The sequence below is a fragment of the Osmerus mordax genome, chromosome 26 (genome assembly GCF_038355195.1).
Source record: "Osmerus mordax isolate fOsmMor3 chromosome 26, fOsmMor3.pri, whole genome shotgun sequence".
In the NCBI taxonomy this organism is placed as follows: domain Eukaryota; kingdom Metazoa; phylum Chordata; class Actinopteri; order Osmeriformes; family Osmeridae; genus Osmerus; species Osmerus mordax.
In genome coordinates this window covers 3608804-3624565 of record NC_090075.1, presented here as the reverse complement: position 1 = coordinate 3624565, position 15762 = coordinate 3608804, and the positions used below count along the sequence as shown (strand labels likewise).

Genomic DNA, 15762 nt, shown 5'->3' with positions numbered 1-15762 from the left:
CTAATGTGTGTGTGTGGGGGGGGGGGGGGGGGGAGTTGAGAGGGGGGGGCACTCGAGCCTAGCCAAACAACTCCCTTAGTCCTCTAACCTAAAGCCCAGTCTCTCTCCCTCTCATCCCCTGGCCCAGTGTTCAGGTTATACGCCTATACTGTATCCTCCAACCCCAGCCACTGCAGCCAGTGTAATATGAATGTGTGCTGTACCACAAGCAGACCCCAAACAGTACACATAGACGCTCCACAAAACACAGTGTTGTTTTATGTTGACAACTAATGTAGTCCGTCACCACTGTGTTTTTATGCTTCAGTTTTATACAACGCTGAAGAACAGAATGGAAATCGACCCTGCTCCCTCTTTCTGTTCTTTCGTCTCACATTCCCTCCCTTGTCAGATTGCCTTACCTTCATTGTCTGTTTCTCCTCTCCCTTTGCCTCTCTCTCTTTTTCTCCCTCGCTCCCTATCGTTATTTCTTTCCCCCGTTCTGTCTCTCCCTCTCTCCCTCGTCTTTGTTTTCCTTTATTTCTCATGTTCTTCCTCTCTTTCTCACCTTCCCCCCTCTCTTTCTCTCTCTCTCTCTTTCTCTCTCTCTCTCTCTCTCTCTCTCTCTCTCTCTCTCTCTCTCTTTCTCTCTCTCTCCTCTCTCTCTCTCGTCTCTCTCTCTCTCCTCTCTCTCTCTCTCTCCTCTCTCTCTCTCTCTCTCTCTCTCTCTCTCTCTCTCTCTCTCTATCTCTCTCTCTCTCTCTCTCTCTCTCATCTTCCCCCTCTCTCTCTCTCTCTGTCTCTCTCTCTCTCTCACCAACTTACTCTCATTCTTACTTACTCTCACCATCTCTTTCTCTCTCCGTTGCCTCTCTCCTCCTCTCTTTCTCTCTCTCTCTCTCTTTCTCTGCCAAGGATCCAGAAATAAGGTCATAAATAAGAATCAACGGCCTTCTCTGTCCTGGTATATTACACAGGTTTGACGTATGCTTTCTGCAGTATTATTACTCACTGGTTCAAATCAATGCTCTAATCTCCCCCCCCCCCCCCCCTCCCCCGTGATGGATTTCTCCAGCAGCAGTTCTTACCACTACAAGCCATTAATAAACACTAGGAAAGTACTGGAGAACAGCCGGGCAGCTGCTGAATGTTAACATCCACAGGACCCGAGCAGTACGGACATGAAAGCACTTGTTGTTGTTGACCTGGATGCGATCCACTTTGTGTGTCTGGGCTTTGGGGGTTTGTTTCATTTGCATGGTGCTGTTGAATGACTAAGCGGAGAATGAAAAGCTTTGGGAAATTGAAAAGTAACACAGGAAAACAGGACTTCGGATGGGATGGGGTTTTAGTATCAAAGAGCACATCCAGCCACACGAACACAACGGTTTAAACAGAACATATCATGCATCAAAGTCCCTCTGATTCTCCCTTTTGTCTTTCTCTTTGTCTCTCTCTCTCTCGGTCTCTCTTGGCCTCTGTTGTTTCTCTCCCGGCCTCTCTCTCTCCCTGGCCCCTCTCTCTCTCCCTCTCTACCCGCCCTCTCTCTCTCCCTCTCTCCCCCTGGCCCCTCTCTCTCTCCCTCTCTCCCCAGCCTCTCTCACTCTCTCCCAGGCCTCTCTCTCTCCCTCTCTCCCCTGGCCCCTCTCTCTCTCCCTCTCTCCCCAGCCTCTCTCTCTCTCCCTCTCTCCCCAGCCTCTCTCACCCTCTCCCAGGCCTCTCTCTCTCCCTCTCTCCCCTGGCCCCTCTCTCTCTCCCTCTCTCCCCAGCCTCTCTCCCTCTCTCCCTGGCCTCTCTCCCCGGCCTCTCTCTCTCCCCAGCCTCTCTCCCTCTCTCTGTCTCCATGCCTGAGCACAGAGCATGGGTCCACCTACAGTACCACTCCTCTCATCTCCAGTATTGACCGGCAGCCTCCTCTGACCCCTCCCAGTGGTCTAACCTGCACTCTGGGCGTCTCCCAGGTCGGGGGGCTGGCCGGGGCCGTGTCCATCCACTAGTTATCCCTTCACCCCCCTGGCCTGCCCAGCAGCCCCCCTCCCTCCCTCTCTCCGACCCCCCCCCCCCCCCCCCCCCGTCTCTCTCACCCCCTCTCTCAAAGGGCAGGGTGGACCCCTTAGTGACAGGGTCAGCGGTCCACTACTGGTGTGTGTGTGCGCGCTTACGTGCGTTCATTCTTGCTTAGGTGTGTGTGGTGGTGTTGTGTGTGCATGCGCGTGTGTGTGTGTGGTTGTAGTGTGTGCATGCGCGCGTGTGTGTGTGGTTGTAGTGTGTGCATGCGTGTGTGTGTGTGATTGAGCAGGCTGACTGAAGTCTCAGGGTGAGAGATTGCACACACACAGCCAATTGTCTTCTGGGCCGACGCCATGACAGGTCAGCTGGAAGACTCGCACAGCTGAGAACTGACCTTACCTCATTCTGGTCACACACACACACACAGTGAATACAGATGCTACCCGACTGCTCAGTTGCAATGAGGGGCTGTCACATCTTGGAGGTGTAAAATCACGTCTACATCTGATCATCCTCTAAAAATAAAGTTATTTTTTTTAAAATATGTTCCTTTCCAAACGCCACGCAGAACTGTTAAAGCCAGGTGTTAAAAATGACGTCAAACAAGCGTTCCTTTGGTGACTTCCTAACCACAAACATGACCGTGTCGTTCCAGATGACCGCCGAGGCTGTGCTGCGATTGGTCAACGACCCGGTCCTCCCCTTCTACCCTCTGGACATCGCGCTGGACGTCCAAAACAAACTCAAAGGTACTTGACCGGCCCTGAACCACTGGAGCCAGACCAGTCATCGAGACAGCTTCGCCGTTCTGGACAAACTGTTCCAGGGTTGCCTGGAACCAACTCATCACTCTTTAGTTTAGTTGGAGGAGAATCGGAGAGGAGAGATTTTATTGCTACTCAACAACAATCTGTCCTCGGTGGCTCTTCTTATTAATGCCGAACAAAAACACGATGTTCTGGTGCCCAGGCGTCATGAGCACCCAAACAGACGGCGATGGAATCAGGCCCATGTCCTCTGCAGAGAGAGGGAGCCTGGCCTCGCTCTCTCTGCAGAGAGAGGGAGCCTGGCCTCGCTCTCTCTGCGCTCCTAAGAGCCTGCTGGCTGTGTGTGCGGGGCATTGTGCTCTTGTGGCGATGCAGTGACATAACTCATCCGTGGTGTCCAGCCACCCGGCCTGTCTGCCAGCCAGGGAGTGTGCACACACACACACGCGCGCGTCATACATACACCGACACGTGCAAAGATACCCGTTCTGTACTGAGGCACACACACACACACACAGCGAAACGTGTGCACGCACACCGACGCACTTTCAAAAGTCCTGAATACACACACGCACCATCCCACACACACCATTCTACACACACACATCCTCCACACACACACACACACCGTCCTCCACACACACACACCATCCCACACACACAGCCGTCCGCTCTCTCCCAGCTCTCACTCTCCCATAAGGATGATTTAGAGGCGGATCATCTGTTTAGGTGGACGTATCGATCGCCTCCATCACGCCCCGAGGCTCCTAGGACAGTGACCTTGATTTCTGCATTTGTGAAATTCAAATCAGAAGACGGTCATCTTTCTTTCCCTCCTTCCAGCCTTGGAGGGGGAGGACGGCTGCCCCCCCCCCTCCATCCCCGTGGCCTCCCCCCCCCCCCCCCCCTCGGGGGAGGCCTGTCACACGGGGGGGGGGGGGGGGGGGGGCCAGGGAGAGACAAGGGCAGAACAAACAGTTGTGACTGTACCGCAACTTGTCAACGACAGTTAAAAAAGGGGGGTTTATTTTCAGGGGAGATTAGCCGATCTTGGCGGTGACTGTTTGTAAACCCTGCCGTGCAGTTTAGCGACAATTGGTTTGTCTTGTTTGTCATACTCTGTGTTTTAATGATTGGGGCGCGCAAACAAAGGTTTATCCAGCTCCTCACAGCTACAGCTGTTACAGTATTGGAGCTATGTTGGTCTCCTTAACTCCGGACATGACCATCATGAGAAACTGTTTTGTGTTTTCATCTTTTTTGAGGTTTCTTCCAAACTAGAACTTTCAAAACATGTGTTTTCATTTTTGTACATATCCCAAAAGCATAAGTCTAAGCTACCTTGCTACTGTTGATTCATATTTTATGGACAATTTGTAGTTTTACAACCGATGTAAAAATGTATTCTATTTTTACACAAACACACACACACACACCCCACCACACACGCACAGTGGCCGACCTTGTGCACCAGAAGTGTAATTTGGTTTTGTGTATTTAAATATTCCTGCACAGTGAGCTAAGGACAGGTGAAAAACATAATCACCTCATAATCCTGTCTCTGATGGCTTAGGGTCCATAAAGATGAAGAATCGTTGGATATCAACCTATCCCTGTTCCACACACTCACAAGGCTACCACACACAAGACAAACAGCACACTCATTTAGACAGACGCTCACAGCGATACACACCTACACTCGCTCACACAGACACACACACACACGGGCATACACGCATGCAGTCTGCCTTATGAATAGAGGCGCAAGAAGAAAAAGGCTTTGTTCGTCTGGGCTGTAGTTACGGCGTCTGCCATCATACTGCAATGTATGTGTGGCATCAAAAATACCATCTATCCAAGCATGCTATCAGAAGTCCATTGTAGCGGTGTTAGTGGGCAGAGTGGTAACAACAGCACTAATGCACTCATGATTACCAGGCAGGAGAAGGAGGGGAGGTGGAGAGGAGTGGAGGGAGAGGGATGTGAGAAGAATGCGGGAAAGCGATCAGAGGGACGAGAGATGTGAGGATGACGAGCGTGGGAGAGAGGGAGAGAGGGAGTGTGAGGGAGAGAGGGAGAGAGGGAGAGAGAGAGAGAGAGAGAGAGAGAGGGGGAGAGAGAGGGGGAGAGAGAGAGAGAGATGTGAGGGATGAGAGAGAGGGAGAGCTGAGGGGGAGGAGTGAAAAGAGAGATGCAGTGATTATTACCTGTCTGTGGTTCTCTCACCCTGGGTTCAGACCGCTAATGCTTTTAGCAGCCGTGGCACCCAAGCCGCAAACAGGTTGGATTAAATATAGAAAGCTTTTATCTGTGCGGTTAAAAATAAAGTGGAGAAGGTGGGGTGTTGGGGGGGTGGGGGGGGTAGAGGTAAATAAATAATTCTGGGGGTCTGGGCTCAGTTCTGGTTTTAACGGCGCTGTCATGCCGGGATAGAGAAACGGAATAGTAAATGGATTTTCACAGACACCAGATAGAAGTGTACTATTCATGAAGCACTGTAATGGATTGGCTGGAGATCAAACAGGCATGGCTAATTGAAAAGCGTCACATTCTTTTGTTCCCTTGTTTTGTACAAAAATGTCTTTGGGCTCACTTGGTCTTATGTGCTTTTTCATGGCAGAAGTTGAAAGTATTACTAGTGTTCTTAGTTGAAAGTATTACTGTGAAAGTGCGTGCATCTGCTTCCAAAAATGCTTAGCAGTAATTACACCAATGGTGCGTGTGAGAGAGATACAGAGAGAGACAGACTGATTGTGTGGGTACAGTTTTTGTTTGTGTGTCGGGGGGGGGGGTAAAAAAGTAAAAAAAACAATCAGACAACAAAAGGAAAGTGGATTGTTAATCAGGAGCTATTGTTCCACCTCGTCTCACCACCTTCTGTTGAGTCCACTCCATCGCTGGTCCTCACCTGGGTGTGTGTGAGGCCGGCTATCTGCCTGCCTGCCGCCTTCCCTCACCGCCCACCGCCCCCCCCCCCCCCTCCTCTCCTTCATTTGCAGAGCCTAAATCTCGGTTGAAGCTGTGCCAACACAATCGTCCCCATCCGTCCCTCTACGTCAGGGCCTCTGATGGATTACACCGCTCCTCACACATATTTCATAACTCACGCTGCCTCTGCAGAGAGACTTTTACATTTGTAGGAGAGAACGGCTTTCTTTTGTCTATTTTTATCTGTTCCTTTCTCTCTTCTATTCCCTGAGTGGGCACACACTGAGCTTATGTTCTCCCGTGCCACACTCCCCCACAGACACACATACAAACACACGCACACAAACACACACACGTACAAACACACATACACACACACACACACGCATACAAACACACACACACGCACACACACTCACAATTTGTAAATTCATACATGAAACAGTCAACTTAAGACATATGTAGGAAATCAGCAAAAACTTGTTTATTACTAGCCATGCTAAATTGTTCTAGACACAACAATTGGAACATTAGCTCGTTTATGAATTAGAACATAATCAAATCTGGCAAGTCATTATGTATAAGCATTAAGTAAACCAGTAAAGATTGCAGCCTAATTAACTGTAAGGTAATGTAATGCAATCACAAAGCCACACGCACATTGTAAATGGTGGGCATAGTTTTTTATTTGCTAATGAGCATATCTTTATGTGAATAACTTCTGTAATTAGTTCCTTTGTTAATAAAAAAAATATATGGCTTACATAGAAGTGCGTGTGTGTGCGCGCATGTGTTCCCTAATGAAGCCATCCTTTCCTGCTGAGTTATTGACCGATCTCCACGGTAACTCTAATCTCTTGGAAATGTAATATTTGACACACGCTACGTACCTCCCAAACACGAGACGTCCTCTGCGTGTGTGTGTGTGTGTGATGGATCATGTGGAGAAATGAGAGGGACTGAAACTCTGTCGTTTGCACTGAAACTGTACACAGCAAACCCAAGCTTGTTCTGTGATTGGGCCCCTTGGTCTAAAGGGCAGAGCTTAAGGTTGGTGATTGCACATCTCAGGTTTGATTACTCGTGATTAAATACTGACCACTCTAACATCCTACTACGTCTGTGTGTGTGTGTCTTTGTTTGTGTATGTGTGAACCGGTGTGTGTGTGTGTGTGGGTGCTTGTACCTGTGTGTGTGTGCTTGTACCTGTGTGTGTGTGCTTGTACCTGTGTGTGTGTGTGTGTGCTTGTACCTGTGTGTGTGTGTGTGTGTGTGTGTGTGTGTGTGTGTGTGTGTGTGTGTGTGTGTGTGTGTGTGTGTGTGTGTGTGTGTGTGAGTGGGTGCTTGTACCTGTGTGTCTGTGCGTACCTGTGTGTTTGTGTGTGTGTGCTTGTACCTGTGTGTGCATGTGTCTGTGTCTGTGTGTGCGTGCTTGTACCTGTGTGTGTGTCTGTGTGTGTCTGTGTGTCTGTGTGTGTGTGTGTGTGTGTGCGTGCGTCCTCAGGTGACAGCCGCACCCCCCCAGGCCTGCTGGCGGCCGCGTCCTCCCTGAGAGACAGCGCCGCCTTCCTGCAGTCGGAGGCCATGCGGCCCGCCAACGACCCCAAGGAGAGAGAACCGGCCCACGTCCGTATGCTGAACGACGTCCTCCGAGACCTGGAGAAGAGCTTCCTGTCCCCACAGCCCCCTCCTGGGGTCTACAGGTACTGCAGGGCCAGGATGGGCCCCTCACACGGAGCCCAAATGACCATGATATCAATCGTACTCCTACAGTGGAGTTATGAGTCGAAGAACTCCAGAGTCTGTGAACGTTCTTTTCTTTTTTTTCTTCCTTTTTATTGACTGTGAGGGGGGTAAATTCCCCTCCAGGTCTTTGTAGAACTCTTCTCCCACACAGAAACCGTGAGACTGAAGCTTGCATCAAAAACCCCCAACTAAACTGCATAATCATAGCTACGCCGACAAGTGATCGGAGGGAATATCTCTTTAATTATTTATATAGAAAACAGCACTCCGAGAGTAGATCGTAAGGGCGTGTTTGGTAATCAAATTAGATGCTCAATCATTCTCAAACGGCGTTAAAGTTTAATGGCCTCCAGTTAGAGGGAAAGAAAGCAATCCCATCTCAGGAAATGGACATTCTTTAAAAAAAAACATTTCCTTTGGTTCAGTGTTGGCCTATCTCTATTATCTCTGGGTGAGTAAATAGGAGTTTAATTACAAACTAGTTGAGCCTTCTAAAGCAGGGCTGAATTTTCGCATCATGATTGTGAACTTCCTTGTCAAACCTCTGACAATAGGAGTCGGTACATCTGCACCTGGTGCTTGCTGTGAGGAGTAACTACTGGTGCAGCCTGTCCATGGTGTGCATTAGGTAGCTGTCAATCATCCTGCTTTTGAGCTATCCAGGAGGGGAGAAAGAATTGTGCTGTGTGTGTGTGTGTGTGTATGCGTGTGTCTGTTTGCGTGTGCGTGTACAGAATGTGTCTCTTAATGCGTGTGTGTGTGTGTACACGTACAGGTGTGTGTCGGTATGTGTGTGTACGTTTAGAAGTGTGTGTGTGTGTGTGTTACACTGAGGTATTTGACCCGAGCACAGTTGCGGAGGATGGATGGCTTTTCAAACAGCAGTGAGTGTGTCGGTGCCTCAGACAGACACCAGACCAGGAGCAGTGTGTGAAGTTGTCACCGGGGGGGTGGGGAGGGGGGGGGGGGGGGGATGGTGACAGACACCTGGGATCCACTCAGAGAAGTTAAACCCAGCTTGGTCTGTTGTGGATCTGAACCCTTCCTCCATTAAGCCCAGATGCTGTGTTCCTGGGACCAGGGAGATCGATACGAGCCCCTCACTTGGAGGTGTTTCAAAGCCTTGTTTTTTTTCTTTTCTTCATAACAGAAAAGAAATATGAATCCAAGGCTCTCGAAAAATAAGATCTTTGCTTTGAAGAAATATAAAGCTCATGTCTCCAGGGTAAGAAGCAGTGCATTGATTCATGTCGAGGATTATTTAAAAGTTTCCATCCATGTCAGGTTATTCAAGTGGGCAGTAAAGGTACTGTGGACCCTCTGTTTCTTAGCTCATGAATAAGAGAACAGTTGTATATCAACAGACTCTTAAACAAGGGCCAGGCCTCAAACACACAACTACACATTGTAGTGTTCTGCAAATTGAGTACGGATCAAGAGGTCGCAGGTTCAACCAACCCCCCCTCCTCCCCCCCACCCGGTACATGAAAATGACTACCTTGTGACTTCGAACAGCCGTAAACATGGCCTGTTTGGACCTAGCCGTGCTGTGGCATCGCCACGGAGACGTGCTCCGTGAAGCTTTAAAAGCCTAAAGCCAGCCTGTTTACAGTTGAAGAATGACCTTGTTTCTTCTGTTTGGCCCCCGATGCAGCGCGTTTAGAAGAAATCAATGGGCAATTCAGCCGTGTGAAGAGGAACCAACGGCATTCGCCTCATTTTTGACCTACAAAAGACTCCCGCTCTCAGCCAGGGGCGCGTATTGCACCTCGACAACATCAGGGTGTGGGGCTTGATCGATGGCTGTGTGTCTGAGCAAAACAAGTGTGTTTGGGTGTTTGTTTGCGTGTGTGTATGTGTGGATGGACGGGCGGGAGGATCTGCGTTTTCTGAAGGTTGGCCTCTGAACGTTCTGTGTTCTCCTCTTGTCCCCTCGTCGTTCAGGAACCTGCTCTACAGCCTCCCAGGGACGGGCCCTCGCTTCTCCATCCTGAGGTTCGCCAAGGAAACACCCGGACCTTCCGGCAATCAGGCGGTCAACCAGGCAGTCAACCAGTCTCTGTCCCACATAACCAGCTCCATGGTTAATGTCCAGAGACTCGTCAGAAGCGGCCTCGACCTCTTCGAGAACAACCCCGATGACACCATTTGACCTCTGACCCCCCGGCCTCCGACCTGTCGTCAGTTTGACGACAGGTTTTTCTGTGCTGTGCACCTGGGAGTTTGTGGATGTAAGTGACTGGTGCCGGCACAGCAGACATCCCCCCCCGAAAAACGACATTTAAACAGCGAGATACAGAAGGCCTTGAAAAGAGACTGCACTTAAAAGTAATCTGATGATATTATGCAGACTTCTGCTTGAATTGACCCTGGTTGCTCGGAGCTCCTACTGTGGAGATGGCCTTTGAAAAGTTCATCATTTCATGTAAAACTACATTTAAAAAGCACAGCAAATAGAGGCTTTGTACAGAGAACACACTTACTGTAAAAGTAATTTGGAGATAAGATGCAGACTCCTGTTTGTGGTCGCCCTGCTCATCTTGAGCGCCTACTGAGGTGACAGCCTTTTTGTGATAGTATAGCTCTATGACTATCAGAAGGGTTTTGACTTATTCTGCTGTTCAAATTCACACGACCTCAGGGCTAGCCGTGCCAGGCGGACATTTTGTAAACGGAGGGGAAGTGTTTAGATCAAGGGGTTCTCGCTGAAGCTGTTCTCAGAAAGGGCGCTGTGTCCATTGTTTTTCTTCCTTAATGATTATGGCTTCAGTTTGGAGTTTCAGGCGATCTTGGATCTGTTCAGAGGGAAACTTTGCTCCAGAGGTGGAAACGAGATTGATTTTGCCTCAAGTGGAAAGTTGCACAATCTACCCCCAGATTCTCATGCCACAGGTTAGAGTTGGGCTGGAGATGCAGATTAAAGACTTGAAGGCCTGTGAAGGAAAATCAGGCTGTGAAAGATAAATAGTCGGATAAATAACGCCGAAAATAATTTTGGATTGGATGATTTCTGACAGATTTGGGTGAATTAGCTAGGAGTATTGCAAGTCAACAACGCCTTGACAAAGATGTAGATAAACACTGAACGGCTAGCTCGCATGCGCCATCGTGCAATCTCTGCAAAACAAGCAATCATATTATCCACTCTCAGGTTGGCTGATCCTAATACGCTCCTCTCTGCGCTCAGCGTGCCTGGAGATTTGAAGCGACCGTCAGGCTAAAGATAGTTTGTAGAGGTGTGTTCTGTATCTTTTAGAGGTGAGCATGATGAGTAGATTTGATTAGAATAGTTGAGATAAGACACACACGTTTTAAGACATGGGTTTTCACCTTCATTTCTATGGTTTGCTCATGATTGACTTCTGATATCCTGCTGTTACTTGTTAGTCAGTGAGCCGGGTAGTGAGCGGTGATGGGTGTCGTCGTGCACTTCCATTTCGAGGTTCAACGGAAATTTGTAGACTTCTTCACTGAGAGATGTTTCTACTCGTGCTTCTTTTCTTACTAGTGTAAGATATTGTTGATGTGTTTTTTCCCATTTACACATTTGTGATTTTCCTGCTACAAATGTAAGCTTTGCTGTGTCATGTTTTGGAATGGAATTTGATTGTTGTATTAGAACACTTCATTCAGGGAGGGCAAATGTATCAAAGCTTTAAATTATATACGTGCCTTTGATTGTACCTTTAATGATGTAATTGTTTTTACACAATAATAATACGACTGCACAAGTGCAGAATGTGGGTTTGCATGAATACCAAAAATGAAGTGCCCAATTATTCTGCAAACCCATTAGCTAATTTATTCAGCGAAAAACAATCAGCTCACAAAGGTGACCGAAATTAAAACGGCTCTCTTTCAACTCTTCGATAAACTATTCAGTTAATCAGCATTTATTATTGCTGTTATGGCAATCAAATTGCATATACACTGTGAAATTACAAAACTTAATGACAGGATGTGTTGTGTCCTCTAACTTAGCAATGTGGAACAGTTCTTCAAAGCACAGTGGCATTTTCTAAGAGTAATACCACGCCAAGCATGATCCCTTTTCAGATGAGTGACATGCTTGTAGAGTTATTTAACTGCACCAAACCATACGTTTGTTCCTTTGAAATGGGCTGTGACTCAGTACGAAGTGTGTTTTTGGTTTTCTCTCTGCTTGCTTATACTTCCACAAAGACGTTTAGTGGTTTCTTGTACATACTGTAGGGTTGTTGCATTCTGGCTAGACCAAGTGTAGCAAAAGTTTGGGACTTTATTTATTTGATGTTTTGTACATCCATGTTAATAGCGAGGGACATGGAGAATATTTGATTTGTAGCACAAGCATGGTTTAATATCTGTCATTAATAATATGTAAATTTGCACTACGGCTCATTTGATTGTGAGACAACTTGAGCCGCTTTTGATTTCAATCACTTATTCATGTCATAAAGTTAATTTAGGTTTGTATCAACATTTGGGTCAATTTATCTTCCAATTCAATTAGGAAAATATCACGTTCTGACCCGGTGGGCACATTTTCTCAGCGTTAAATAATTAATTTCAATAATATAGGAGGATCAATTAGTTTAATCAGGATTTTAATTGCATGAGTCTAATTCTGTGTTACAACCACCCTTCCTCCTGCTAGACAAAGATATACCTCATTTTGATTTAACACCATGAACTGACCAGTAGGCCATAGTGTGGTAGACTTCAAAGACTGCCTGAGAGGTTCCCCATGGCTTAAAGAAAAATGAACAAAAAAAACATAAACAAAAGCAAGTTTCTGTTATTCATCTTGTCTGTGTCTGGAATATTTTGTAAGTACAACCAAAAGGTAGATAATAGAACAGGGAATGATTTATTGTCACATTTCCAATGTATGTCACCCCTAAAGACAACACGGCCTATCTAAAGCATAGAAAACGAACACTTGTTGCACACAATGTACTCTTGAACGATTCAGATATGATTCCTGTATGTAATAACATGCATAATCATTTTAGACATAACCAAAACACAAACGGGTTTTTTCCATCGAGGAATATGACAGACTCATCATTGCTCATCTACAGGTAGCCTATTTGGAGATCTGAGCTCGGTTACTTTTTAATTTAATTTGAATTAAAACATACATCGTTTTGATAAATAGTTAATGAAAATATTGGGTTTCATTGCATGCTAGTCTCACATTACTTTTTAGACTTTCCTTGTTTTAACGTTTACCAACAAATCACTGCATGTTTGTTTTCAAGGATGCGTTTGCTATGTTTTTACTCTTTGACAGTATGACTTATTAGAATAAAATACGAATAAAGCAAATACAATATTTGTTTACAGTGGCGGTGGGAACTTTTCCTGTGTCTTTTTGTTGATCACGTTGTAATGCAAATATCTACTGTACATGTTTTTATCGGAAAATTACCAGGTTTAGCAAAAGCATATTCATATGCGCCAAATGTACAAAGTGTGCTTTTCAGTTGACTAATAGTATTCACTCGGTGCGGCCAGCTCTATTCTGGATACTCTCGAGCGCAGGCGCCCCGCATTCCCAGCAGGTGCGGCGTCGCATCCGGAAAAGAGCAGAAGAGGACATAATGATGGCGACGGAGGCAGAGGAGATCTCTCAAACCAGTCCCTATCCCATGTCTGACAACAATGTCTCCACTCTGTCCATCAAAGTCACGCGGAAAAACCAGGATAGACCCTGGAAATTGAGATTTATTTACCTGCAGTGCTGTGAGTATCAGACAAATGATGTTCAAAACGGCACTTGGTATTCATTCGCTTATATAAACCCCACGCCGACAGGAGAACGCTATATTAAAAGCATGAATAGGCTACCACACCCATGGTCCATTTCGCATTTTGAATTTCTGTTTATAGCTCCGCTTAGGCGGTACTAAATGATTTGTGTTTGTCGCTATTTGCCCGAGTGAAGAGGCATCCAGGCATTACGTCACTGCATCCTACTGGATGCTGCTCCTGTCTATTCCGTATTCCTCGTGCGGATGCTGCTGTCTGGCGACGTTCAGTCTGCTTGTAGATGCTGATGATCCATAGGTTATTATGTAAACAGCAAGTTCACAACAGTCTCCGATGTTAAAAGCTTCTTGTGAGAACATTAACTCTATAATCCGCAGCCTGCCGAGTACTGAGGCGTTTCATGTAGGGTATATGCTTTTTGAACATTACTTTCAGAACCAATTGTAATGGCTGCAGTGGTGCTGCACTGAAGTGCTCTTTACATTGTAGCTGCAGACCATCTAGACACTCCAACTACAGAATATCTAGCTGGAGAACCTATAGCTACTACAGATGCTCCAACTACAGAATATCTAGCTGGAGAACCTATAGCTACTACAGATGCTCCAACTACAGAATATCTAGCTGGAGAACCTATAGCTACTACAGATGCTCCAACTACAGAATATCTAGCTGGAGATCCTCTAGCTGGAGATCCTCTCGCTGGAGATCCTCTAGCAACGGAAGCTCTAGCCATAGAACTACACAACCTTTCACTCAAACAGGCCCTGCTGTGGACAATGTACTGTACCTCTCTCTCTTTCTCTATCATTCTTTCTTTTCTCCTTCTCTGTTCTCTCTTTATGTAAAAGTTGTTCAGCATATGAATGAGATGTGTCATGATGACTTATGTCCGACGGGCGAGGAAATGGCCAAGGCTCCAAATACCAACGTCATTATAGCTCCATTATGGTAACTTGCAGTGTTGATGCTAGCTGTCAATCTCCATATCTGCTGCACTGAATGTTATTTAGAGGTGACAGATTATCTGCTTCAATAGCGGAGAACAAGACACTCTAAAAAATATTATGATAAAGCGTCATTTTTTATGACAAACCGTATTTTATATGGGCCAGACACAGGTCTGAGAGTGTACAACAGAATGAAGACATAACTGATATTAAATTACAGTAGCTACCATCATCTTGCAGGAATAACTTTAAGGCCTTCAGTTACCGGTAATATTGTATTGTATTGATTAAATTCAATTGTTTGGTGTCCAAAACATCAAATACATTTTTTAGCATTTTAAATTTATTATCATAATTGTGTTTTTTTCTTGCTATTATGCCCTAGTCACTTTTGTCATGCATGACTATTTCCTATACTTGGCCTTGTGCCTTGTCTGATAAAGATCACTGATGTCGAAGTAGTCAAACGTACATTTACTGTCTTCAAATGTTTTCTCTCTAGATTTCTTATCCATTGCAACCATTCTGGGAACAGGCATATTGGGTGAGTGGCGCTTCTTTTTTCAGCCGAACCAGTATAAACCACGTTCAGCACATCTCCCGAACGACCTTCATCTTTGCTAAAACATACTGGAATGCTTCCCAGTGGTTGATTTGAAATTTCAACAGACATCCACTGTATGTCATTCTGAACATTTTCCGACACGCTGCCGAGAATTGCACACAGAGTTTTATGGTGTGAGGAGGATAACGTAGGCATTTATGAAAGCAGCAATCACACAGGGCGTTGAGTTTAACGACTTTGTTTTAAAACACGGTTTTGTCATTCTCACGAAGCAGGCTGTCGTTCATCTCCAGAAATATTTAATCACTCCCTCTACATACAGGAATACCCACAACCCATTACATTTTAAGTGCATATTTTGTGCTGTACAGACAGAATAATGAAAATTCTGACAAAATAAGCCGAGAAGTCCATCTCTCATTGTCCGTCAGAATGGAGAACTGGTTAGAATTGGATGAAGGTGCAGAGTCAGGATGAAGGTCTGATGACACGTCTTCTGAAGGAACCTCCTCCTAGGGTTTGTCTTCCACTCTTCTCACCGGCAGGTCTTCCTGTGACGATAGCTCACGCCGGGCTCCTCCCCTTCCTGGTGTCCTTCCTCATCGGCTTCCTGGTGCAGGTGAGTCTGACGCTGACCCACAGCGACTTGGTGCACCTTCAGCCAGGGACGTAGCTTTGCTTTCAAATGTGGGTGTGACAGCTTGTTTTTATTTTATAACCGAGGATATGGACTTTATAATATAATTTTCCTGAGTAAAAGTGGGGAATGGACAGATTTGCCGTTTTGAAAAAGTGGGTGGGAGGTGTGATGAAACCCATAGACATGATGAAACCTACCCCCCTGTCTTCAGCCATACTTGTTCTGCAAATGCCCGCCCCACTCCCCCACCTTATGTCACCCTCCACCCTCTCCTCTGAGGGAAATCACTGATCTACTTGCATGGGTGGGTGCCTGCGTCATAAAAGGGCACATGCTTCCACCTATCCAATCACGTTAGATCAGACGGTGCCTCCAGGAGGGCCATGTGGAGGGGGATGTGGAACTGTGGTGAGGTGAGGCTGT

At 46.4% G+C, this 15762-nt stretch overlaps 1 protein-coding gene across 1 annotated transcript; it reads left to right on the top strand.

Moving 5' to 3' along the window:
* Positions 1-2626: 2626 nt before the first annotated feature.
* On the top strand, positions 2627-12726 carry LOC136935785 (inactive N-acetylated-alpha-linked acidic dipeptidase-like protein 2). The gene is made up of 3 exons (XM_067229449.1): positions 2627-2738; positions 7189-7387; positions 9375-12726. Exons 1-3 carry the CDS (start codon positions 2627-2629, stop codon positions 9580-9582), a joined length of 519 nt encoding a protein of 172 aa, XP_067085550.1. The 3' UTR covers positions 9583-12726.
* The last annotated feature ends 3036 nt before the right edge of the window (positions 12727-15762 follow it).

What these genes read in the sequence shown, in the direction of transcription:
- LOC136935785 (XM_067229449.1), top strand. Translation starts at nt 2,627, where the DNA reads ATGACCGTGTCGTTCCAGATGACCGCCGAGGCTGTGCTGCGATTGGTC. An exon ending in CGTCCAAAACAAACTCAAAG is followed by an intron (nt 2,739 to 7,188) that starts GTACTTGACCGG and finishes GTGCGTCCTCAG; the next exon opens with GTGACAGCCGCACCCCCCCA. An exon ending in CCCCCTCCTGGGGTCTACAG is followed by an intron (nt 7,388 to 9,374) that starts GTACTGCAGGGC and finishes CTCGTCGTTCAG; the next exon opens with GAACCTGCTCTACAGCCTCC.